The sequence below is a fragment of the Seriola aureovittata genome, chromosome 12 (genome assembly GCF_021018895.1).
Source record: "Seriola aureovittata isolate HTS-2021-v1 ecotype China chromosome 12, ASM2101889v1, whole genome shotgun sequence".
NCBI classification, from domain to species: Eukaryota; Metazoa; Chordata; class Actinopteri; order Carangiformes; family Carangidae; genus Seriola; species Seriola aureovittata.
The window spans coordinates 26007582-26033567 of NC_079375.1; the positions used below are offsets into that span (position 1 = coordinate 26007582).

General features: G+C 38.9%; 4 protein-coding genes across 4 annotated transcripts; all 4 read left to right on the forward strand.

Annotated features, from left to right (window-relative positions):
* The first annotated feature begins 1484 nt into the window (after window positions 1-1484).
* On the forward strand, window positions 1485-6158 carry LOC130178305 (gastrula zinc finger protein XlCGF57.1-like). The gene is given in 4 exon segments (XM_056390399.1): window positions 1485-1697; window positions 1699-1754; window positions 2055-2315; window positions 4370-6158. Coding segments are annotated over 4 exon segments (1800 nt in total). The 5' UTR covers window positions 1485-1587; the 3' UTR covers window positions 5743-6158.
* A 916-nt stretch (window positions 6159-7074) lies between these two features.
* On the forward strand, window positions 7075-12346 carry LOC130178307 (zinc finger protein OZF-like). The gene is made up of 4 exons (XM_056390402.1): window positions 7075-7252; window positions 7929-8052; window positions 9657-9944; window positions 11040-12346. Exons 2-4 carry the CDS (start codon window positions 7944-7946, stop codon window positions 12212-12214), a joined length of 1572 nt encoding a protein of 523 aa, XP_056246377.1. The 5' UTR covers window positions 7075-7252; window positions 7929-7943; the 3' UTR covers window positions 12215-12346.
* Window positions 12347-13994: 1648 nt separating this feature from the next.
* LOC130178308 (gastrula zinc finger protein XlCGF57.1-like) lies at window positions 13995-18485 on the forward strand. The gene is made up of 4 exons (XM_056390404.1): window positions 13995-14173; window positions 14856-14979; window positions 15755-16042; window positions 17168-18485. The coding sequence occupies exons 2-4, from the start codon at window positions 14871-14873 to the stop codon at window positions 18340-18342; spliced, it is 1572 nt and encodes a 523-aa protein (XP_056246379.1). The 5' UTR covers window positions 13995-14173; window positions 14856-14870; the 3' UTR covers window positions 18343-18485.
* Window positions 18486-19977: 1492 nt separating this feature from the next.
* On the forward strand, window positions 19978-25149 carry LOC130178303 (oocyte zinc finger protein XlCOF6-like). The gene is made up of 4 exons (XM_056390398.1): window positions 19978-20301; window positions 20991-21114; window positions 21961-22248; window positions 22698-25149. Exons 2-4 carry the CDS (start codon window positions 21006-21008, stop codon window positions 24710-24712), a joined length of 2412 nt encoding a protein of 803 aa, XP_056246373.1. The 5' UTR covers window positions 19978-20301; window positions 20991-21005; the 3' UTR covers window positions 24713-25149.
* Window positions 25150-25986: the final 837 nt, after the last annotated feature.

Consider the following 25986-nt stretch of genomic DNA (forward strand, 5'->3'; position numbering starts at 1 on the left):
TGGTCATTCAGACTGATCTCACTTTGATGGATTGGATTCAACGATTAAGTGTCGTCAGCCTAAATGTTAGTACTGTATACATGCATCAATACTGAAAGGAACGTGGGAAACAAATGCTTCTTCACTGATCACATGTATTTATTCAAACAGCAAAGCTTTGCAGTGTGATAATGTAAGAATACCAGATTCACACTGAAGTCTAAATCCACAAGGACACTGTTCATCAAAGCTGCAGGTAGATGTGATGCAGCTGCACTGTCTCCCCTTCAGATGTCTGTCTTGAAGATCCTACCTTATTTAGATGACTGGCTGATCTGTGCCCCATGTTGCAGTCAGGTTGTCCAAGACACAAGGCAGGTCATCAATCACATACAAGCCTCAGTGTTTAAGGTGAATACGAAGAAGAGCCATCTTTAACCCACACGGCACATTTTTCTCGTTCTATGCTTGAATCCCTTCAGAATTTCAGCTTTCCTTACCCCTCAGAGGGTTATGGAAATTTAGACTTTGTTGGAACAGTTTTGTCTGGAGGAGTTTCTGGCAAGAGCCATGAGCAAGCTCACCTGGATACTCTTATAGACGGCAAGCCAAGCCTATTGAAGTTAGTCACATGACTTTGTTGACATTAAGTCTCAAGAATATGTGTAAGGATGGCATCCTTCAAGGAGAAGATCATTGTGACAGTCATCATTTAGTCTCATTGATCAGTAGCTATAGACATAGTTTAATTTATTTTCAGAGTTCAATTAAAATATGCATCAGGTATTTTTATGTTGAATCTCATCAGCTGGGAGTGAAATTAAAGTATGTTATAACATTGTTTGCTAGTATGAACAAGTCCCATATTGAACATGCATATTTACAGAAGTGAAATGTAACTAAGTATATTTATTCAGGTATCTTACCTGAGTACAACATTGATTGTCCTTGGATGGCCAGACCTAATATAAATTATAGACATGAAATATTGAACACCTGAATTAAACAAATAAATTTTGAGGTTTTTGTACCTTGTTCACTTTATATTGTATTATATATACTTCTACATCTGTACATTTAACAGCCAAACATTATCCCTTTAGTCCACTACATTTACTGGATTTGACAGCTATAGTTACTTTGCTGGATAAAAATTTACACTTTTAAAAAAAATATTATGCTTCTTTAAAAAATAACATGATTCCATCTCGATCATCATGGCCCCGTCAACACAGAGATATATGTACCTTTCATACCTTAAATTACATTTTATGGAAAGTAATTTCATAATTTCTTCCAGCCCTGCTGATATGTTAAATACTAAATTAATGTTTTCTAAATGACTTAAGAAGACATCAGTTAAATGTGGTAGTACAGAGAAAATAAAAGTAATATCACTGTCTGAAGTGACACAGATGTACAATCGTAACTGAAGACAGAAATAAAAGCTAATTCACGTCCCCTGCCGGAACTTCACAATGTGACACCCAGCGGAAGTAAACAATGAAAGTATGCTCGTAGCGTTAGCTCTATAGATGTGTGGAGCTAGCTTGAAGATGGCGGTGTAGTCGTATCGCAGGTAAATATTTCAGTGGTAATGAAGCAACAATGTCTTCAGTTCAGTATCTGAGAGAGTTTGTCAACGAGCGACTAACTGCTGCTGCTGAAGAAATATTCGGAGTCTTTGAACAAACTATCGTCGAGTACGAGGAAGAGATCGAAGCGTAGACAGATGGATATCGTTTGGAAACCCAAAATAAAGCTACACAGGACAGGTCTGTGAAACCAGGATGGTCTGAATGAAAACTAACACAGGAGTTTATTTACTCAGAGATCTGGTTTTGTAACATCACGTTATTTACTGAGATTAAATGTGTCTGATCGTGTGTTCCCCTCTCATGTACCACTTCTCATCTGCACATAATCATTCTTATTAATTCAGGCCACTGCTGCTTATGATGTGTTGATAGTGGTCAACTAAACATCTTATCACTCCCATTTCACTGGTAGAGTGACTCACATGATAAGTCATTTTGTATATTGATGCTATTTCTCGTGTCCCTTTGTCCCTCCAGAGCTCCCACAGCATCATGTCTGTAAGGAGGAGGAGGTTCTCACTGACCAGCAGCTCTGTGACCAGGAGAGGAACTCCAGTCTGGACCAGGAGGACCCAGAGCCTCTACAGATTAAAGAGGAAGAGGAGGAACTCTGCACCAGTCAGGAGGGAGAGCAGCTTGTACTGAAGCAGGAGACTGATACCTTGATGTTGACTCCTACTAATGAGGAAAGTGACCACCAGCTCCTCTCTCACAACTCTAACTGTAATACCCAGACAGGTAAAAAGTATTTAAAATGTCACACTTGTGGATCATATTTTAAGTATAAGTGCTACTAACCTTTTTCCAACAGCATCTTCACTATCTCATCACTCTTCACAGACACACTGGTAGATAGATATCAGTGAAAATGGTGAATCTGCGAACAGCAACATCTGGAGCACAGGAAGTGGCATATGTAAACAAAGATCACGAGTTCATGTTATAAGAAAAACACGTATGGATAAACACAGCTCACTGGTGAGTCTCAGCCAGAACTGTGTGTAGTTGTTTGGTTATAAACAGGGAAAGAAGGGAGGGAATAAAAAATGTAAAATCAAAAGTCCCAAACCTATAATTGTTTGAGGTAGCATGATATGTCACAAAGTGTCATCCCATTCATATTTGTACTATTTGGGATTTATACATTGTTATCAGGTCTTGGATGACCGACTTTTGTTTGGTTGGTTTGTCACAAGAGAAAAACAATCAATCAACCTCCACAGGAAGTGGTGACGGTGAGTCATGGAGAGACATCGATCACACACCTGATTCCTGTGGTTATTAGCTTCTTTGGTTCAGTATACTGGTCAAATTTTCTATTAAAATAATAAACAGGACATGGAGAGAAAGTGCAGTAAACAGCAGCCACTACTTCTTTATTTTTTTTAAAACATGTGTGACTTGGGGCGTTGAGTGGCGCAGTTGGTTGAACAGGCGCCCCATATGTAGAGGCTAAGGTTCTCGCTGCAGTTGGCCCCGGTTCGAATCCCACATCGGACGGCCCTTTACTGCATGTCATTCCCCCTCTGTCTGCCTCCCCATTTCCTGTCTCTCTCTACTGTACCATCAATAAAGGCATAAAAAGCCCCCCCCAAAATTTTTTTTTTTTTTAAACACGTGTGACTTGACACACACCATCTGTGCAATATATCTCTTCTTTGCTGCTATTCTGCAAATTTTTGTAAATATCTAATTGTACATATTTGATTGTCTATTATTTATATTTTACATATTTGTTACTGACATATTGCAGTTTTTCTTTCTTGTCCTGTCCACTTTGCTGCTGTAATACTGCAAATTTCGCCACTGTAAATGAAACGTGATATTGATTGTATGGTCGTATGCTGGTTTCCACATAATGTAAACACTGTGGGTGTGCGGTCAGGCACAATTAGACACCAGGAGAAGTAGAAGTCGAATCTATCCAATTCTGATTTATTGTAGTCTTTCAGGATTAAATGTGCAGGTAGATGGATGACAATTGATGTTGGTTTTACATATTACACTCAAACAATCAAGTGTAGTTTAGGGGACATTCTACCTCCAATCCCAAACCAAAAGTCAACACAGGACCATCTATGAGAATAACTACATACCGGTATGTCAGGCATAAAATCCACAGTGTGGGATCATTTCAAAAAGGTAAATGTTGATCCCAAGAAGGTGACAAGCAAATATTCACGTTGACCACAAACATGGCTCATCATTTGATCATTTGAAACATTTAAGTAGCCTAACGTTAGTTACTTATCATGGCTGCTCACTCTAACGCCTTTCTGGTTTTTCCAACAGATTTAAAACCATTACCGCTTTTGCCTGTATCGTTAACATAGATTTCAAACTAATTGATGGAATCTAGAGATTTCAGAGTAGAATTCAAAACATATGATGAATTTTTTGTAAATTGTGTATTTTCGTAAGTCTGCTGAAATCAAATCTCTTTCAGCTCTTCAAGACTGATAACAGAACATGTTTATGTATAGGGCATTTTTACTTGTGTATACATGTTGAAATGGGCAGTAGTGTAGCATAGGCACAGGAGTCTTTGTTGTTATGATTCAGAGCAGGCCACTGCGGGAATAATATTTGTTTCCTGCTTCAGTTTTAAACACATCCCTTTGTTTGCTTTGTGTGCTGCTTGTCTTTTGTTTTACACTCTCTATTGTACGTTTAGAGCATTGTTTTGTTTTGTTTTTTTCCATTTTTGAAGTGTGATCTGTGTGAGTTGTCTTATGACCAAACCAAGATCTGTAGATTAGTAACCTATTTCTTGTGTCCCTTTGTCCCTCCAGAACACCCACAGCATGTCTGTAAGGAGGAGGACATTCTCATTGACCAGCAGCTCTGTAAACAGGAGGGAAACTCCAGTTTGGACCAAGAGGACTCAGAGCCTCCACAGATTAAAGAGGAAGAGGAGGATCTCTGCACCAGTCAGGAGGGAGAGCAGCTTGTACTGAAGCAGGAGATCGAAACCTCTATGTTGACTCCTACCAATGAGGAACATTACGGAAGTGAACCAGAACCAAACAGTGACCACCAGCTCCTCTCCCACAACTCTCCTGTAGCTGACAGTCAAGATCAGAAAGAAAGCAAGGATGTAGACCCAGGATCAAAGACTCACTGTAACACTCAGACAGGAAAAAAGTCTTTAACATGTGACACTTGTGAAAAGGTTTTTAAGAATAAGTCCAAATTGAAAATACATCGGAGACACCACACGGGTGAGAGGCCATATTCATGTAAAATATGTGGGAAAGCTTTCAGATATAACAGTATGAAACTCCACATGAGAACTCACACAGGCGAGAAGCCGTATTCTTGTAGCACCTGTGGGGAAAAATTCAGTCGTACATCAACATTGAAAAATCATTTAAGAATTCACACAGGTGAGAAGCCATATTTTTGTGAAACATGTGGGAAACATTTCAGAACAAGTACAGGCCTTTTGATCCACATGAGAACCCACACAGGTGAGAAGCCGTACACCTGCAACATCTGTGGGAAAAAATTTAGTGACAACTCAGCCTTCAGTAAGCATACAAGAACTCACACAGGTGAGAAGCCATATTCGTGTAGCACCTGTGGAGAAAAATTCAGTAATAGACCAATATTGAAAAGTCATTTAAGAACTCACACAGATGAGAAGCCATATTTTTGTGAAACATGTGGGAAATGTCTCAGATCAAGTAAAGGCCTGTTGATTCACATGAGAACCCACACAGGGGAGAAGCCGTACACCTGCAACACCTGTGGGAAAAAATTTAATAACAAGTCAGCCTTGACTAAACATACAAGAACCCACATAGATCAGAAGCCGTATTTTTGCGAAACGTGTGGCAAAGGTTTCAGTACTAGTTCCATCCTGTTGGTCCACATGAGAATCCACACAGGTGAGAAGCCGTATTCTTGTGAAACATGTGGGAAAGGTTTCACTACTCGTACACGCTTATTGGTCCACATGAGAATTCACACAGGTGAGAAGCCTTATTCTTGTGAAACATGTGGGAAAGGTTTCAGTACTAGCACTCGCTTGTTGGTCCACATGAGAACCCACACTGGTGAGAAGCCATACCCCTGTCACATCTGTGGGAAAAGGTTCAGTCAAAAGACAAACTTGGCAAGACATGTAATAATCCATACAAACACAAAGTCATATAATTCCTGAAGATGTGGGAGAACTTTCAGACTTAATGGGGAATTAACAGTCCACATGAGAAGAGTCTTGAAAAATGATCTTTGAAAAGTCTTTGTTTTAAAGTGAGTGCACAGTTTCTAACATGTAAGCGAGTAAAAGACTGAAATTCTTGATTATTGATTTTAGTATTTTTATGCTCTACCACAGTTATATGTAAGTCTGTAATGTTGAAGGTAAGAACCCTTCAAATGCTGTTGTGTCACTCATGTGGTCATCTTAGCATCAAGTCTCTGTATAGAGCATGTCCTTTCTTTTTGTAATTTTGTGATTTAATCAGTTTGATGTAATTTTTGTTTAAGAGGTGATGCACAAACACAAGTTGTAGAAGATGAACTACATTGTTTTGTAAAAGGTGCTATACAAATAAACTGACTTTTGTCAAAGAATTTCAACAATGAAAATGTTCCAGGCAAGAGCTTGAGGCAAGTTCACCTGGATGCTCTTAGATGGCAAGCCAAGCCTCTTTAATCACATGAGTGTGTTGTCATAATTTCTCAAAGATATGTGTAAGGATGGCATCCTTCAGGGTGAAGATCACTGTGACAGTCATCATTTGGTCTCATAGAGCCGTACCTTAAGCCTTTTCTTCAGAATTCAATAACAATATTAGACAAGTGTTTTAATATTGCAGGTCACCAGCTGGGGGTGAAGTTAAAATATGTTATAATATGATTTGGTAGTTTTATCATATTTCACTGTGCCGTTTCACCTGTGGGTAGTGCCTCTGTGTTTATAAACGTTGGGAGGACCAACAGTTTAACAGGAGAGACTCCAGTGCCAGACCCTAACACAGAAGTTCACTAATATGTATTTGCTCTGAGACCGGAAACCAAGACAGGGAGCAAAGAAACTCAGATTACTACACACAGAGAGGGGAAGCGGCTTCATTCTTTAGTCAGGACGCCGTTACTCCACTACATCTTTACATAGAAAGTTGTTGTTTACTGCTCTATTATTCTTTGAAATCTAATTTACAAAAATTTCCAACAAATCAATTCTGAGGTTTTTGTACTTTTAGTCACTTTTTTTCTTCTTATTACTTCCACTTTCCTACATTTTACCACCAAATGTTTTATCTTTAGACCACTACATTTACTATACTGGACAACTGCAGTTACTTTGGTGAATATATTTTTACACATAACAGCTTAAAAAAGAAAGTGGAAGTACAGAGAAAATGACATAATTTCCCTCTAAAATGAGGCAGCGCAGATGTTCAATAATAACTGAAGGCGAAAATAAATCGAACTCACGTCCACTGCCGGACCTTAACAGTGTGACACCCAGCGGAAGTAGACAATGAAAGCGCGCGAGTGGTGTTAGCTCTAAGGATGTGTGGATTTAGCCTGAAGACAATGGTGTAGTTGTTTTACAGAATACTAACATCGAAAAACTATCGTCGAGTACGAGGAAGAGATCGATCGTCAGCGCAGACTGCTGGATATCGTTTGGAAACCCGAGATAAAGCTACACAGGACAGGTCTGTGAAACCAGGATGGTCTGAATGGAAACTAACACTGATCAGAGCTCTACGCTTACATTTACTTTTAGAGTCATTGCTGCACACGAAGAAACAACGTTGGGGCAGTTTATTATCTTATTTTTAATGAGTAAACATTCAACATCAAACGTACAGGTTGTATAAGGGGAAACTGACCGAACTAAAAGATAATAGAAGAATTGTGAAACAAAGAGCAAACAAAAGAAATGAATGCTTCGTGCTTTGATGCGTCTCTTTTCAAACAGCCTTCAGTCAATGGCTGCCCGGTAATAATCGACCAAACCCTACTCGGTGACATAGATATGTGATTTTGGTCAGTAGTGCAGCAGAGACGCAGCAGTCTTTGTTGTTGTCGTGATTGGGAGCAGGTCAGGACCACTGTGAAATAACTTCCTTTAACTTGTTGTTTTTATCCTGTTTCCTGCTTCAGTTTTACACACAGCACTTTTTTTGCTTTGTGTGCTGTTTGTGGTTTGTTTTGCACTGTCTCTTCTACTTTTGTGTATTTTATACACCCTTTACTTGTTCTTTAATTCAATATTTGGAAAAGTGTGTTATGTGTGTGATGTCTTAGGATAAAATAAGACCAAACCTAGATCTGAGTTTTTAAGTCATCACATTAGTAACCTATGTCTTGTGTCCTTTGTCCCTCCAGAGCTCCAACAGCATCATGTCTGTAAGGAGGAAGAGGTTCTCACTGACCAGCAGCTCTGTGACCAGGAGAGAAACTCCATTGTTGGTCATCTTTTTGAAACCTGAAATAAAGCTACACAGGATAGGTCTGTAAATGTAAATGTAAATGTACTTTATTTATAAAGCCCTTTACAACAATCCTTTCGGTGTACCAAAGTGCTTTACAACAGATAATAAGTGCAGAGATAAATAAATGAAAAACAATAAAAAAAATAATAATAAAAGAACAATAAGAGCAATAAAATACAACAAAATTGATTAAGACAAGATTGTGAAAAGTGTTGTCATACTACTGGGTATTGAAGGCCATCCTAAATAGGTGGGTTTTTAAGCTAGATTTGAAGCGGCCCAGGTCAGGAATAAGACGGATCTCGGTGGGGAGCTTATTCCAGAGCCTAGGGGCAGCAACAGAAAAGGCTCGGTCACCCCAGTATTTGTATTTGGATCTGGGCACTTCCAGCAAAAGTTGAATTGTTGACCTCAGAGGTCTACCAGGATTTCGGACGGTTAAAAGATCAGATAAATACGATGGGGCAAGGCCGTTGAGAACTTTAAAAACAAACAATAAAAGTTTAAAATCGATTCTATAACGGACAGGCAGCTAGTGAAGAGAGTTAAGAACAGTAAAACCAGAATGGTCTTAATTAAAACTAACACAGGAGCTTATTCAATCAAATATTCATTTTTTTAACATCACATTAGTTACTGAGATTAAAATATGTCTGATCGTGTGTCCCTCGTGTTTCACTGTCATTTACCACCTCACCAGCACATACTGACACTTATCAATACAGGCCACTGCTGATTATGATGTGTTGATAGTGTTCTACTCATAAACATGTTATCACTCCCATTTCACTGATAGAGTGACAAGCGCAATCAGACCCTTTTTAATCTCTACGATCTGATATTTCTCATGTTTCTACATTTATTTATTTATGTATTTATTTATTTATTTCTGTGTCCATATGTTAATCTTTTCACCTGACCACCCCCCCACCCCCCCCAACCGTACCACTACCAAACCGCTGTTATAATCCTGATTTTTATACCTGTTACGTCACCTGATCACTCAGAAAGAAAGTTAGAAGCTCATTCATGTCTATGTTAGCTGTGTGAACTGCATTTGCTGCTCTGCCTCTCACTCAAAACAGTAGAGGCAGAGGGTGCCTCTCGTGAGGCAGTACTGGTGAATGTCCTTGATGGAAAGTAGCGAAGGTTTGTTCAAAAAGTCACTAGATTTGTTGCTCTGTGTTTTATGAAAGAGTCTGAAGAATCACTCAATCTAGTGTCAAAGTCGCTAAGTTCATAACACTGGAAAAACAAAGACCCTGTGTATCAGTCAAGGCAGTAGTAATAGATCCATCCAATTAGTCACACCACTTTAACCAATCCGGCTTTAAACTGAAGGAGGACCACCTGCTTAATTAACATTGACACAGTAATGAATAAATATATGAATAAGTGAATGTAGATATGCAGTACATAAATGCATGAATAAATTTTGAAATGCGGAAATAAATAGTCAAACAAATATAGAAATGAACAATCAAATAAATGAAAAACTGCTGAAATAGAATTTTTATTGCCAAAATGTTTTTATTTTTGAATTAATTAATTAAATTATTTATGTCAGAATTTATTCATTTATTTTTAATTTTGTCATACTCATGTCCCTTTGTCCCTCCAGAGGTCCGTCAGCAACATGTCTGTGAGGAGAAGGAGGTTCTCACTGACCAGCAGCTCTGTGACCAGGAGAGGAACTCCAGTCTGGACCAGGAGGACCCAGAGCCTCCACAGACTAAAGAGGAAGAGGAGAAACTCTGCACCAGTCAGGAGGGAGAGCAGCTTGTACCAAAACATGAGATCGATACCTTTATGTTGAATCCTACTAATGAGGAAAGTGACCGAAGTGAAGCAGAAGCAAACAGTGACCACCAGCTCCTCTCTCACAACTCTAACTGTAAAACTGAGACAGGTAAAAAGTCTTTAAAATGTCACATTTGTGGATAAGATTTCAAGTATAAGTGCTACTGACCTTTTTCCACCAGCATCTTCACTATCTCATCACTCTTCACAGACACACTGGTAAGTATCAGTAAAAATGGCGAATCTGTGAACAACAACATCTGGAGCACAGGAAGTGGCATATGTAAACAAAGATCACTGGTTCACGTTATAAGAAAAACATGTATGGATAAACACAGCTCACTGGTGTTTGCAGTTGTTTGTTTCCCAACAGGGAACGAAGTGTTGTCTTCTTCATATTTATACTATATTTTAGCCCTTTCAGCCTTTTCCACTCAGTCACTTACCAGAACATGTCAGTTAAGTCTGAGGGTTCAGAGCTCGGGCCTTAGAGGGGACTTTGGTATTGGACAGACAGACATCAATTACATGGCTGTTCCTGTAGTTATTAGCTTGTTGGGTTCAACTAACTGGGCATATTTAGTAATAAAATTATAAACCCGACAAGTGACAGGGATATGCGTTTTGACAAAGAAGGGGGGGATTTTGTAGCAGTAATGTAGCAGAGACGCAGCAGTCTTTGTTGTTGTCATGACTGGGAGCAGGTCAGGACCACTGTGTGGATAACTTCTTTTAACGTTTAGTGTTGTTATCCTGTTTCCTGATTCCGTCTTACACAAAGCACTTTGTTTGCTTTGTGTGCTTCTTGTGGTTTCTTTTGCACTGTCTCTGTTGTATTTTTTATGGATTTTATACTTTATTTATTCATTTTTTATTGAATATTTGGACGTTTGTTACTTGTGAGTCGTTTAAGGACAAAATAAGACCAAACCAAGATCTGAGTTTTTCCACCATCACATTAGTTACCTATTTCTCTTTTTTTCTTTCTTTTTTCTTATATTTTTGCCTTTATTTTCATAGTAGAGTGAAAGATAGACAGGAAAGTCAGGGAGAGAGAGGTGGGATGACATGCAGCAAGGGTCCAGGTGCAGACTCCAATCCATGGCCACTGCAGTAAGGACTAAGCCTATGTGGTACGCGCTCTACCAGATGAGCCACCGAGATGCCCCAGTAACCTATTTCTCATGTCCCTTTGTCCCTCCAGAGCTCCGACAGCAACATGTCTGTAAGGAGGAAGAGATTCTCACAGACCAGCAACTATGTAAACAGGAGGATCCAGAGCCTCCACAAATTAAGGAGGAAAAGGAAGAACTCTGTACCAGTCAGGAGGGAGAGCAGCTTGTACTGAAGAAAGGGACTGATACCTTTATATTGACTCCTACTAATGAGGAAAATGACCGAAGTGAACCAGAAGCAAACAGTGACCACCAGCTCCTCTCTCACAGCACTCCTGTAGCTAAGAAACAAGATCAGAAAAGAAGGAAGCATGTAGACCCAGGATCAAAGAGTCGTAAAACTCGGACAGGTAAAAACTCTTTAAAATGTCACACATGTGGAGCAGTTTTTAAAAATAAGTACAATTTGAAAGTACATCAAAGATGCCACACAGGTGAGAAGCCATATTCTTGTAGCACCTGTGGGAAAAAATTCACTCGGACATCAACATTGAAAGATCATTTAAAAACCCATACAGGTGAGAAGCCATATTCTTGTGACACCTGTGGGAGAAAATTTAGTCGGACATCAAGATTGAAAGATCATTTAAAAAGTCACAGAGGTGAGAATTTATATTTTTGTAAAATATGTGGAAAATGTCTAAGATCAAGCTCAGGCCTCGTGGTCCACATGAGAACCCACACAGGGGAGAAGCCGTACACCTGCAACACCTGTGGGAAAAAATTTAGTATCAAGGCTGACTTGACTAAACATACAAGAACCCACACAGATGAGAAGCCATATTCTTGTGAAGAATGTGGGAAAGGTTTCACTACTCGTTCAATCTTGTTGGTTCACATGAGAATCCACACAGGTGAGAAGCCTTATTTTTGTGCAACATGTGGGAAAGGTTTCAGAACTTGTTCTGCATCATTGGTCCACATGAGAAACCACACAAGTGAAAGCCCATACACCTGTAACATCTGTGGAAAAAAATTCAGTAACAAGTCCGACTTCAGTAGGCATACAAGAATCCACACAGGTGAGAAGCCATATTCTTGTAGCACCTGTGGGAAACAATTCACTCGGACATCAACATTGAATGATCATTTAAAAAATCACACAGGTGAAGAGCCATATTCTTGTGACACCTGTGGGAAAAAATTTAATCGGCCATCAAAATTGAAAGATCATATAAGGAGTCACACAGTTGAGAATTCATGATTTTGTGAAACATGGAATAAGTCTCAGATCAAGCTCAGGACTGTTAATTCACATGAGAACCCACACAGGTGAGAAGCCGTACCCCTGTCACATCTGTGGGAAAAGGTTCATTCAGAACTCAAACTTGGCAAGACATGTAAGAATCTATACAAACACAAAGTCATAATTCATGAACATGTGGGGGAATTATCAGACTTAATGGGGAATTGACAATCCACATGAGAAGAGCCTTGAAAAATGATCTTTGAAAAAACTTTGTTTTATAGTGAGTGCATAGTTTCTAAGATGTAAGCATTTAAACGACTGAAATTCTTGATTTTTTTTTTTTTTTTTAATGCTCTACCAGTTATATGTAGATCTCTCTAAGTCTGTAACGTCAAAGGTGAGAAACCCCTCAAATGCTGTTGTGTCATTTATATGGTCATCTTACCATCAAGTCTCTGTCTAGAGCATGTCCTTTCTTTTTGTAATTTTGTGATTTAATCAGTTTGATATAATTTTTGTTTAAGAGGTGATGCACAAACACAAGTTGTAGAAGATGAACTACATTGTTTTGTAAAAGGTGCTATACAAATAAACTGACTTTTGTCAAAGAATTTCAACAATGAAAATGTTCCAGGCAAGAGCTTGAGGCAAGTTCACCTGGATGCTCTTAGATGGCAAACCAAGCCTCTTGAGGTTAGTCACATGAGTTTGTTGCCATAATTTCTCAAAGATATGTGTAAGGATGGCATCCTTCAGGGTGAAGATCACTGTGACAGTTATCAGTTGGTCTCATAGAGCCGTACCTTAAGCATTTTCTTCAGAATTCAATTACAATATTAGACAGGTGTTTTAATATTGCAGGTCACCAGCTGGGGGTGAAGTTAAAATATGTTATAATATGGTTTGGTAGTTTTATCAATGAGCATGTCTCATATTGAACATGCATATTTACACAGGCATCATGTATCTTACCTGAGTACGACATTGACTGTCCTCAGATTTCCATGACTGCATATAAATGATACACATGAAGTAATGAACACCTAAAGTCAAGGTTCTGTAAACGGTCGTCACTGCCACTAGATGTCGCACTAGACTACTAGCATCTCAGACCAAAACAAATGCTTCTTCAGACACGCCCTTGGCCTCCGTTTAAACCCTTAAACCTTCGCCGTCACGTTGTACACTAAACTTTCTACTAGAAGATATTTCACTGTGCCGTTTCACCTGTGGGTAGTGCCTCTGTGTTTATAAACTTTGGGAGGACCAACAGTTTAACAGGAGAGACTCCAGTGCCAGACCCTAACTCAGAAGTTCACTAATATGTATTTGCTCTGAGACCGGAAACCAAGACAGGGAGCAAAGAAACTCAGATTACTACACACAGAGAGGGGAAGCGGCTTCATTCTCTAGTCAGGACGCCGTTACTCCACTACATCTTTACATAGAAAGTTGTTGTTTACTGCTCTATTATTCTTTGAAATCTAATTTAAGAAACATTTTAACAAATAAATTCTGAGGTTTTTGTACTTTTAGTCACTTTATTTTCTTCTTATTACTTCCACTTTCCTACATTTTACCACCAAATGTTTTATCTTTAGACCACTACATTTACTATACTGGACAACTGCAGTTACTTTGGTGAATATATTTTCACACATAACAGTTTAAAATGAATGTGGAAGTACAGAGAAAATGACATAATTTCCCTCTGAAATGAAACAGCGCAGATAATAATCGAACTCACGTCCACTTCCGGAACTTAACAGTGTGACACCCAGCGGAAGTAGACAATGAAAGCGCGCGAGTGGTGTTAGCTCTAAGGATGTGTGGATTTAGCCTGAAGACAGTGGTGTAGTTGTTTTACAGAATACTAACATCGAAAAACTATCGTCGAGTACGAGGAAGAGATCGATCGTCAGCGCAGACTGCTGGATATCGTTTGGAAACCCGAAATAAAGCTACACAGGACAGGTCTGTGAAACCAGAATGGTCTGAATGGAAACTAACACTGATCAGAGCTCTACGCTTACATTTACTTTTAGAGTCATTGCTGCACACGAAGAAACAACGTTGGGGCAGTTTATTATCTTATTTTGAATGAGTAAACATTCAACATCAAACGTACAGGTTGTATAAGACACAGGGGAAACTGACTGAACTAAAAGATAATAGAAGAATTGTGAAACAAAGAGCAAACAAAAGAAATGAATGCTTCGTGCTTTGATGCGTCTCTTTTCAAACAGCCTTCAGTCAATGGCTGCCCGGTAATAATCGACCAAACCCTACTCGGTGACATAGATATGTGATTTTGGTCAGTAGTGCAGCAGAGACGCAGCAGTCTTTGTTGTTGTCGTGGTTGGGAGCAGGTCAGGACCACTGTGAAATAACTTCCTTTAACTTGTTGTGTTTATCCTGTTTCCTGCTTCAGTTTTACTCACAGCACTTTGTTCGCTTTGTGTGCTGCTTGTGGTTTGTTTTGCACTGTCTCTTCTACTTTTGTGTATTTTATACACCCTTTACTTGTTCTTTAATTCAATATTTGGAAAAGTGTGTTATGTGTGTGATGTCTTAGGATAAAATAAGACCAAACCTAGATCTGAGTTTTTAAGTCATCACATTAGTAACCTATGTCTTGTGTCCTTTGTCCCTCCAGAGCTCCCACAGCATCATGTCTGTAAGGAGGAAGAGGTTCTCACTGACCAGCAGCTCTGTGAGCAGGAGAGAAACTCCATTGTTGGTCATCTTTTTGAAACCTGAAATAAAGCTACACAGGATAGGTCTGTAAAACCAGAATGGTCTTAATTAAAACTAACACAGGAGCTTATTCAATCAGATATCCAGTTTTTTAACATCACATTAGAGATTAAAATATGTCTGATCGTGTGTCCCTCGTGTTTCACTGTCATTTACCACCTCACCAGCACATACCGACACTTATCAATACAGGCCACTGCTGATTATGATGTGTTGATAGGGTTTTACTCATAAACATCTTATCACTCCCATTTCACTGATAGAGTGACAGTCGCGATCAGACACTTTTTAATCTCTATGTTGCTGATATTTGTCACGTTTCTACATTTCTACATTTCTTTATTTATGTATTTATTTCTGTGTCCATATGTTAATCTTTTCTCTTGTCAAAGTCGCTAAATCACTAAACACTGGAAAAACAAAGCTCCTGTGTATCAGTCACGGCAGTAGTAATAGATCCATCCAATTAATCACACCACTATAACCAATCCGGCTTTAAACTGAAGAAGGACCACCTACTTAATTAACATGGACACAGCAATGAATAAATATATGAATAAGTAAATGTAGATATGCAGTACATAAATGCATGAATACATTTTGAAATGCAGAAATAAATACTCAAACAAATATAGAAATGAACAATTAAATAAATGTAAAACTACAGAAATAGTATTTTTATTGCCAAAATGTTTTTGAATTAATTTATGTATTGAATTATTTATGTCAGAATTTATTTATTTATTTTTAATTTTGTCATTTTTCGTCCTTCATACTCATGTCCCTTTGTCCCTCCAGAGCTCCAACAGCAACATGTCTGTGAGGAGAAGGAGGTTCTCACTGACCAGCAGCTCTGTGACCAGGAGAGGAACTCCATTCTGGACCAGGAGGACCCAGAGCCTCCACAGATTAAAGAGGAAGAGGAGAAACTCTGCACCAGTCAGGAGGGAGAGCAGCTTGTACTGAAGCAGGAGACTGATACCTTGATGTTGACTCCTACTAATGAGCAAAGTGACCGAAGTGAAGCAGAAGCAAACAGTGACCACCAGCTCCTCTCTCACAACTATAACTGTAAAACTGAGACAGGTAAAAAGTCTTTAAAATGTCACATTTGTGGATAAGATTTCAAGTATAAGTGCTACTGACCTTTTTCCACCAGCATCTTCACTATCTCATCACTCTTCACAGACACACTGGTAAGTATCAGTAAAAATGGCGAATCTGTGAACAACAGCATCTGGAGCACAGGAAGTGGCATATGTAAACAAAGATCACTGGTTCACGTTATAAGAAAAAACATGTATGGATAAACACAGCTCACTGGTGATTCGCAGTCAGAGCTGTTAGCAGTTGTTTGTTTCCCAACAGGGAACAAAGTGTTGTCTTCTTCATATTTATACTATATTTTAGCCCTTTCAGCCTTTTCCACTCAGTCACTTAACAGAACATGTCAGTTAAGTCTGAGAGTTCAGAGCTCGGGCCTTAGGGGGGACTTTGGTATTGGACAGACAGACATCAATTACATGGCTGTTCCTGTAGTTATTAGCTTGTTGGGTTCAACTAACTGGGCATATTTAGTAATAAAATAATAAACCGGACAAGTGACAGGGATATGCATTTTGACATAGAAAGAGGAGATTTTGCGGCAGTAATGTAGCAGAGACGCAGCAGTCTTTGTTGTTGTCATGACTGGGAGCAGATCAGGACCACTGTGTGGATAACTTCTTTTAACGTTTAGTGTTGTTATCCTGATTCCTGATTCCGTCTTACACAAAGCACTTTGTTTGCTTTGTGTGCTTCTTGTGGTTTCTTTTGTACTATCTCTATTGTATTTTTTATGGATTTTATACTTTATTTATTCATTTTTTATTGAATATTTGGACGTTTGTTACGTGTGAGTCGTTTAAGGACAAAATAAGAACAAACCAAGATCTGAGTTTTTCCATCATCACAATAGTTACCTATTTCTCTTTTCTTTTTTTTTTCTTTTTTTTTTTTTAATATATTTTTGCCTTTTATTTTCATAGTAGAGTGAAAGATAGACAGGAAAGTCAGGGAGAGAGAGGTGGGATGACATGCAGCAAAGGCCCAGGGTCAGACTCCAATCCATGGCCACTGCAGTAAGGACTAAGCCTATGTGGTACGTGCTCTACCAGATGAGCCACCGAGATGCCCCAGTAACCTATTTCTCATGTCCCTTTCTCCCTCCAGAGCTCCGACAGCAACATGTCTGTAAGGAGGAAGAGATTCTCACAGACCAGCAGCTATGTAAACAGGAGGATCCAGAGCCTCCACAAATTAAAGAGGAAAAGGAGGAACTCTGTACCAGTCAGGAGGGAGAGCAGCTTGTACTGAAGAAAGGGACTGATACCTTTATATTGACTCCTACTAATGAGGAAAATGACCGAAGTGAACCAGAAGCAAACAGTGACCACCAGCTCCTCTCTCACAGCACTCCTGTAGCTAAGAAACAAGATCAGAAAAGAAGGAAGCATGTAGACCCAGGATCAAAGAGTCGTAAAACTCGGACAGGTAAAAACTCTTTAAAATGTCACACATGTGGAGCAGTTTTTAAAAAGAGGTACGGTTTGAAAGTACATCAAAGATGCCACACAGGTGAGAAGCCATATTCTTGTAGCACCTGTGGGAAAAAATTCACTCGGACATCATCATTGAAAGATCATTTAAAAACTCACACAGGTGAGAAGCCATATTCTTGTGACACCTGTGGGAGAAAATTTAGTCGGAAATCAAGATTGACAGATCATTTAAGAAGTCACACAGTTGAGAATTTACATTTTTGTGAAACATGTGGAAAAAGTCTAAGATCAAGACCAGGCCTGGTGGTCCACATGAGAATTCACACAGGGGAGAAGCCGTACACCTGCAACACCTGTGGGAAAAAATTTAGTATCAAGGCTGGCATGAAAAAACATTCAAGAACCCACAAAGATGAGAAGCCATATTCTTGTGAAGAATGCGGGAAAGGTTTCATTACTAGTACAAGCTTGTCGGTTCACATGAGAATCCACACAGGTGAGAAGCCTTATTTTTGTGCAACATGTGGGAAAAGTTTCAGAACTTCTTCTGCTTCATTGGTCCACATGAGAAACCACACAAATGAAAGGCCATACACCTGTAACACCTGTGGGAAAAAATTCAATAACAATTCTGAATGCAGTAGGCATACAAGAATCCACACAGGTGAGAAGCCATATTCTTGTAGCACCTGTGGGAAACAATTCACTCGGACATCAACATTGAATGAGCATTTAAAAACTCACACAGGTGAGAAGCCATATTCTTGTGGCACCTGTGGGAAAAAATTTAATCGGCCATCAAAATTGAAAGATCATATAAGGAGTCACACAGTTGAGGATTCATGATTTTGTGAAACATGGAAAAAGTCTCAGATCAAGCTCAGGACTGTTAATTCACATGACAACCCACACAGGTGAGAAGCCGTATCCCTGTCACATCTGTGGGAAAAGGTTCATTCAGAACTCAAACTTGGCAAGACATGTAAGAATCTATACAAACACAAAGTCATAATTCATGAACATGTGGGGGAATTATCAGACTTAATGGGGAATTGACAGTCCACATGAGAAGAGCCTTGAAAAATGATCTTTGAAAAAACTTTGTTTTATAGTGAGTGCATAGTTTCTAAGATGTAAGCATGTAAACGACTGAAATTCTTGATTATTTTTTTTAATGCTCTACCAGTTATATGTAGATCGCTGTAAGTCTGTAACGTCAAAGGTGAGAACCCCTCAAATGCTGTTGTCATTCATGTGGTCATCTTACCATCAAATCTCTGTCTAGAGCATGTCCTTTCTTTTTGTGATTTAATCAGTTTGATGTAATTTTTGTTTAAGAGGTGATGCACAAACAAAAGTTGTAGAAGATGAACTACATTGTTTTGTAAAAGGTGCTATACAAATAAACTGACTTTTGTCAAAGAATTTCAACAATGAAAATGTTCCAGGCAAGAGCTTGAGGCAAGTTCACCTGGATGCTCTTAGATGGCAAACCAAGCCTCTTTAATCACATGAGTGTGTTGCCATAATTTCTCAAAGATATGTGTAAGGATGGCATCCTTCAGGGTGAAGATCACTGTGACAGTCATCATTTGGTCTCATAGAGCCGTACCTTAAGCATTTTCTTCAGAATTCAATAATATGCAACAGGTGTTTTAATATTGCAGGTCACCAGCTGGGGGTGAAGTTAAAATATGTTATAATATGGTTTGGTAGTTTTATCAATGAGCATGTCTCATATTGAACATGCATATTTACACAGGCATCATGTATCTTACCTGAGTACGACATTGACTGTCCTCAGATTTCCATGACTGCATATAAATGATACACATGAAGTAATGAACACCTAAAGTCAAGGTTCTGTAAACGGTCGTCACTGCCACTAGATGTCGCACTAGACTACTAGCATCTCAGACCAAAACAAATGCTTCTTCAGACACGCCCTTGGCCTCCGTTTAAACCCTTAAACCTTCGCCGTCACGTTGTACACTAAACTTTCTACTAGAAGATATTTCACTGTGCCGTTTCACCTGTGGGTAGTGCCTCTGTGTTTATAAACGTTGGGAGGACCAACAGTTTAACAGGAGAGACTCCAGTGCCAGACCCTAACTCAGAAGTTCACTAATATGTATTTGCTCTGAGACCGGAAACCAAGACAGGGAGCAAAGAAACTCAGATTACTACACACAGAGAGGGGAAGCGGCTTCATTCTCTAGTCAGGACGCCGTTACTCCACTACATCTTTACATAGAAAGTTGTTGTTTACTGCTCTATTATTCTTTGAAATCTAATTTACAAAAATTTCCAACAAATAAATTCTGAGGTTTTTGTACTTTTAGTCACTTTATTTTCTTCTTATTACTTCCACTTTCCTACATTTTACCACCAAATGTTTTATCTTTAGACCAGTACATTTACTATACTGGACAACTGCAGTTACTTTGGTGAATATATTTTCACACATAACAGCTTAAAAAAGAAAGTGGAAGTACAGAGAAAATGACATAATTTCCCTCTAAAATGAGGCAGCGCAGATGTTCAATAATAACTGAAGGCGAAAATAAATCGAACTCACGTCCACTGCCGGAACTTAACAGTGTGACACCCAGCGGAAGTAAACAATGAAAGCGCGCGAGTGGTGTTAGCTCTAAGGATGTGTGGATTTAGCCTGAAGACAATGGTGTAGTTGTTTTACAGAATACTAACATCGAAAAACTATCGTCGAGTACGAGGAAGAGATCGATCGTCAGCGCAGACTGCTGGATATCGTTTGGAAACCCGAGATAAAGCTACACAGGACAGGTCTGTGAAACCAGGATGGTCTGAATGAAAACTAACACTGATCAGAGCTCTACGCTTACATTTACTTTTAGAGTCATTGCTGCACACGAAGAAACACGTTGGGGCAGTTTATTATCTCATTTTTAATGAGTAAACATTCAACATCAAACACACAGGTTGTATAAGACACAGGGGAAACTGACTGAACTTAAAGATAATAGAAGAATTGTGAAACAAAGAGCAAACAAAAGAAATGAATGCTTCGTGCTTTGATGCGTCTCTTTTCAAACAGCCTTCAGTCAATGGCTGCCCGGTAATAATCGACCAAACCCTACTCGGTGACATAGATATGTGATTTTGGGCAGTAGTGCAGCAGAGACGCAGCAGTCTTTGTTGTTGTCGTGATTGGGAGCAGGTCAGGACCACTGTGAAATAACTTCCTTTAACTTGTTGTTTTTATCCTGTTTCCTGCTTCAGTTTTACTCACAGCACTTTTTTTACTTTCTTTACTTTACTTTTGCTTGTGGTTTGTTTTGCACTGTCTCTTCTACTTTTGTGTATTTTATACACCCTTTACTTGTTCTTTAATTCAATATTTGGAAAAGTGTGTTATGTGTGTGATGTCTTAGGATAAAATAAGACCAAACCTAGATCTGAGTTTTTAAGTCATCACATTAGTAACCTATGTCTTGTGTCCTTTGTCCCTCCAGAGCTCCCACAGCATCATGTCTGTAAGGAGGAAGAGGTTCTCACTGACCAGCAGCTCTGTGACCAGGAGAGGAACTCCAGTGTTGGACATCCGTTTGAAACCCGAAATAAAGCTACACAGGATAGGTCTGTAAAACCAGAATGGTCTTAATTAAAACTAACACAGGAGCTTATTCAATCAGAGATCCAATTTTTTAAACATCACATTAGTTACTGAGATTAAAATATGTCTGATCGTGTGTCCCTCGTTTTTCACTGTCATTTACCACCTCACCAGCACATACCGACTCTTATTAATATATATGGTGATATTATGATGTGTTGATAGTGTTTTACTCATTAACATGTTATCACCCCCATTTCACTGATAGAGTGATAGTCGCGATCAGACACTTTTTAATCTCTATGTTACTGATATTTCTCACATTTGAAGGACAAAAAATGACATATGTAAACAAATCAGTAAATGCCAAACTGAATAATTAAATGTATGAATAAATGCAAAATAAAAACATTTTGGTGATTAAAAAAAAATGCTATTTCAGTATTTTATTCATTGATGCATTTCAAGATTGATATATATATATTTGTATGTATACATAAATATATTTGTATTTTTACATTTATTTATTTATTTCTTTGAGACTGAGGAAGGACCACCTACTTAATTAACATGGACACAGAAATTAATAAATAAATAAATGTAGAAATAAATAAATGAATGTAGTTATACATAAATGAATAGATGCATAAACACATTTTGAAATGCATAAATAAATAAGTAAATAAATGTAGAAATGCGGAAAGAAATACTTAAATAAATGTAGAACTGCACAATTAAATGAATGTAAAACTACATTACAATTAATTACATTTATTTATGTATTTAATTATTTATGTCAGCATTTTTTTTATTTATTTTTAATTTTGTCATTTTTCGTCCTTCATACTCATGTCCCTTTGTCCCTCCAGAGCTCCCACAGCAACATGTCTGTAAGGAGGAGGAGGTTCTCACTGACCAGCAGCTCTGTGACCAGGAGAGGAACTCCAGTCTGGACCAGGAGGACCCAGAGCCTCCACAGATTAAAGAGGAAGAGGAGGAACTCTGCACCAGTCAGGAGGGAGAGCAGCTTGTACTGAAGCAGGAGACCGATACCTTGATGTTGACTTCTACTAATGAGGAAAGTGACCGAAGTGAAGCAGAAGCAAACAGTGACCACCAGCTCCTCTCTCACAACTCTAACTGTAAAACTGAGACAGGTAAAAAGTCTTTAAAATGTCACATTTGTGGATAAGATTTCAAGTATAAGTGCTACTGACCTGCCCAAAAGCAGTCTTTGTTGTCATGACTGGGAGCAGGTCAGGACCACTGTGTGGATAACTTCTTTTAACTTTTAGTGTTGTTATCCTTTTTCCTGATTCCGTCTTACACAAAGCACTTTGTTTGCTTTGTGTGCTGCTAGTGTCTCTTTTGTACTTTTTATTAATTTTATACTTTATTTATTCATTCTTTTATTGAATATTTGGATGTGTGATACGTGTGAGTCATTTAAGGACAAAATAAGACCAAACCCAGATCTGAGTTTTTCCATCATCACATTAGTTACCTATTTCTCTTTTTTTTTTTAAGCCTATGTGGTACGCGCTCTACCAGATGAGCCACCGAGATGCCCCAGTAACCTAGTTCTCATATCCCTTTGTCCCTCCAGAGCTTCGACAGCAACATGTCTGTAAGGAGGAAGAGATTCTCACAGACCAGCAGCTATGTAAACAGGAGGATCCAGAGCCTCCACAAATTAAAGAGGAAGAGGAAGAACTCTGTACCAGTCAGGAGGGAGAGCAGCTTGTACTGAAGCAAGAGATTGATACCTTTATATTGACTCCTACTAATGAGGAAAATTACCGAAGTGAACCAGAAGCAAACAGTGACCACCAACTCCTCTCTCACAACACTCCTGTAGCTGAGAGTCAAGATCAGAAAGGAAGCGAGCATGTACACTCAGGATCAAAGAGTCACTGTAACACTCAGACTGGTAAAAACTCTTTCAAATGTCACACTTGTGGAACAGTTTTTAAAAATAAGTATGATTTGAAAATACATCATAGACGCCACACGGGTGAGAGGCCATATTCTTGTAGCACCTGTGGGAAAAAATTCAGTCGGACATCAACATTGAAAGATCATTTAAGAACTCACACAGGTGAGAGGCCATATTCTTGTGATACCTGTGGGAAAAAATTTAGCCGAACATCAAGATTGAAAAATCATCTAAGAACTCACACAGGTGAGAAGCCATATTTTTGTGAAACATGTGGGAAAAGTCTCAGATCAAGCAAAGGCCTGGTGGTCCACATGAGAACCCACACAGGGGAGAAGCCATACACCTGCAACACCTGTGGGAAAAAATTTAGTAACAAGTCAGACTTGAGTAAACATACAAGAACCCATACAGGTGAGAAGCCATATTCTTGTGAAATATGTGGGAAAGGTTTCACTACTCGTACAGTCTTGTTGGTTCACATGAGAATTCACACAGGTGAGAAGCCTTATTTTTGTGAAACATGTGGGAAAGATTTCAGAACTTGTTCTGAATCATTGGTCCACATGAGAACCCACACAGGTGAAAAGCCGTACACCTGCAACACCTGTGGGAAAAAATTCAGTAACAAGTCCGACTTGAGTACGCATACAAGAACCCACACAGATGAGAAGCCTTATTGTTGTGAAGCATGTGGGAAAGGTTTCAGAACTAGTTCAGTCTTGTTGGTCCACAAGAGAATCCACACAGGTGAGAAGCCCTATTCTTGTGAAACATGTGGGAAAGATTTCAGAACTTCTTACGAATCCTTGGTACATATGAGAACCCACACAGGTGAGAAGCCGTACACCTGCAACACCTGTGGGAAAAAATTTAGTAACAAGTCAGACTTGAGTAAGCATACAAGAACCCACACAGGTGAGAAGCCATATAACTGCAACACCTGTGGGAAAAAATTTAGTAACAAGTATGACTTGAGTAAACATTCAAGAACCCATACAGGTGAGAAGCCATATTTTTGTGAAATGTGTGGGAAAGGTTACTCTACTCGTACAGTCTTGTCGGTCCACATGAGAATCCACACAGGTGAGAAACCGTATTCTTGTGAAACATGTGGGAAAAATTTCAGAACTTCTTCCGAATCCATGGTCCATATGAGAACCCACACAGGTGAAAAGCCATACACATGCAAAACCTGTGGGAAAAAATTTACAAACAAGTCAGACTTGAGTAAACACACAAGAACCCACACAGGTGAGAAGCCATATCCTTGTACCACTTGTGGGGAAAAATTTAGTCAGATATCAATATTGAAAAATCATTTAAGAACTCACACAAATGAGAAGCCATATTTTTGCGAAACGTGTGGGAAAAGTCTCAGATCAAGTAAAGGCCTGTTGATCCACATGAGAACTCACACAAGTGAGAAGCCGTACACCTGCACCACTTGTTGGAAAAAATTTAATAACAAGTCTACCTTGAGTAAGCATACAAGAACACACATAGACCAGAAGCTGTATTTTTGTGAAACGTGTGGGAAAGGTTTCACTACTCGTACCCTCTTATTGGTCCACATGAGAACCCACACAGGTGAGAAGCCGTACCCCTGTGACATCTGTGGGAAAAGGTTCAGTCAGAAGACAAACTTAGCAAGACATGTAACAATCCATTCAAATAAAAAGTAATGTACTCACTGAACATATGGGGGAGCCTTCAGACGTATGAAGAGACATGGAGAAATGAGCTTGGAAAAATCTTGGTGTTACAGTGGCTGCACAGTGTCTAAGAATGTAAACGACTGAACTCTAATATTATTAATTTGAATATTTCCTTACTCTACCATAGTTATTTGAGTGGATCATAAGTCTGTACTATCAGGTGAGAAACCCTCAAGTGCTGTTGTGTCACATATGTGGTCCTCTTTCTACTTACTTCAAAGTCTTTTTATCTAGTGCATGTCCCTTCAATTTAGATTTTTAATAATTTTGTGATTGAATCAGTTTGATGTAATTTGTATTTTCTCATCTTTTAGAGGTGATGCAAAAACACAAGTTGTAGAAGATGAACTACATTGTTTTGTGAAAGATGCTATATAAATAAACTGACTTTTGTCAAGAAATTTTAATAATGAATTATTTCCTTCAGTGCTGGTTATTCAGACTGATCTCACATTGACAGATCGGATTGAAGGATTTCAATTGTCATCAGCCTAAGTGGTAGTACTGTATACATGGATCAATGCTAAAAAGAACGTGGCCAACAAATGCTTCTTCACTGATCTCATGTACTTATCTAACAGTAAAGCTTTGTATGGTGATAATGTAAGAATGCCAGATCCACAAGTCTAAATCTACAAGGACAGTGATCATCAAGGCTGCAGATAGGAGTGATGCAGATGCACTGTCTCCCCTTCAGGTATGTCTTGAAGATACTACGTTGTTTAAAGACTACCAGCTGATATGCGCCCCATGTCGCAGTCAGGTTGTCCAGACACAAGAGGGGGTCATCGGTCAGATACAAGCTGAGGGTTCCAGGGAAAAAATGAAAAAGAGCCATCTTGAACCCACACAGTACACTTTTCTCTGTCTATGCTTGAATACCCTCACAATTTCTTCCAACCGTCAGTGTCATAGAAATTTGTCTCTGTTGCAACAGTTTCATCTGGAGGTGTTCCAGGTAAGAGGAAGAGGCAGGTTCACCTTGAAGCCATATCCTCCCCAGCAACACAGAGTGGGGCCATTGTAAATGAGTACTTCAACTTTCATACTTTAAATTACATTTTACGGAAAGTCATTTCATAACTTCTAGCCCTGCCGATGTGTTAAATACAAAATAAGTGTTTTCTTTTGTTTTTTTTAAATAGCTATAAATAAAAACATCAGTTAAATGTGGTCGTACACAAAATACCTTATTTTTCTGTGAAATTATGTGACACACATGTACAATCATAACCGAAGTT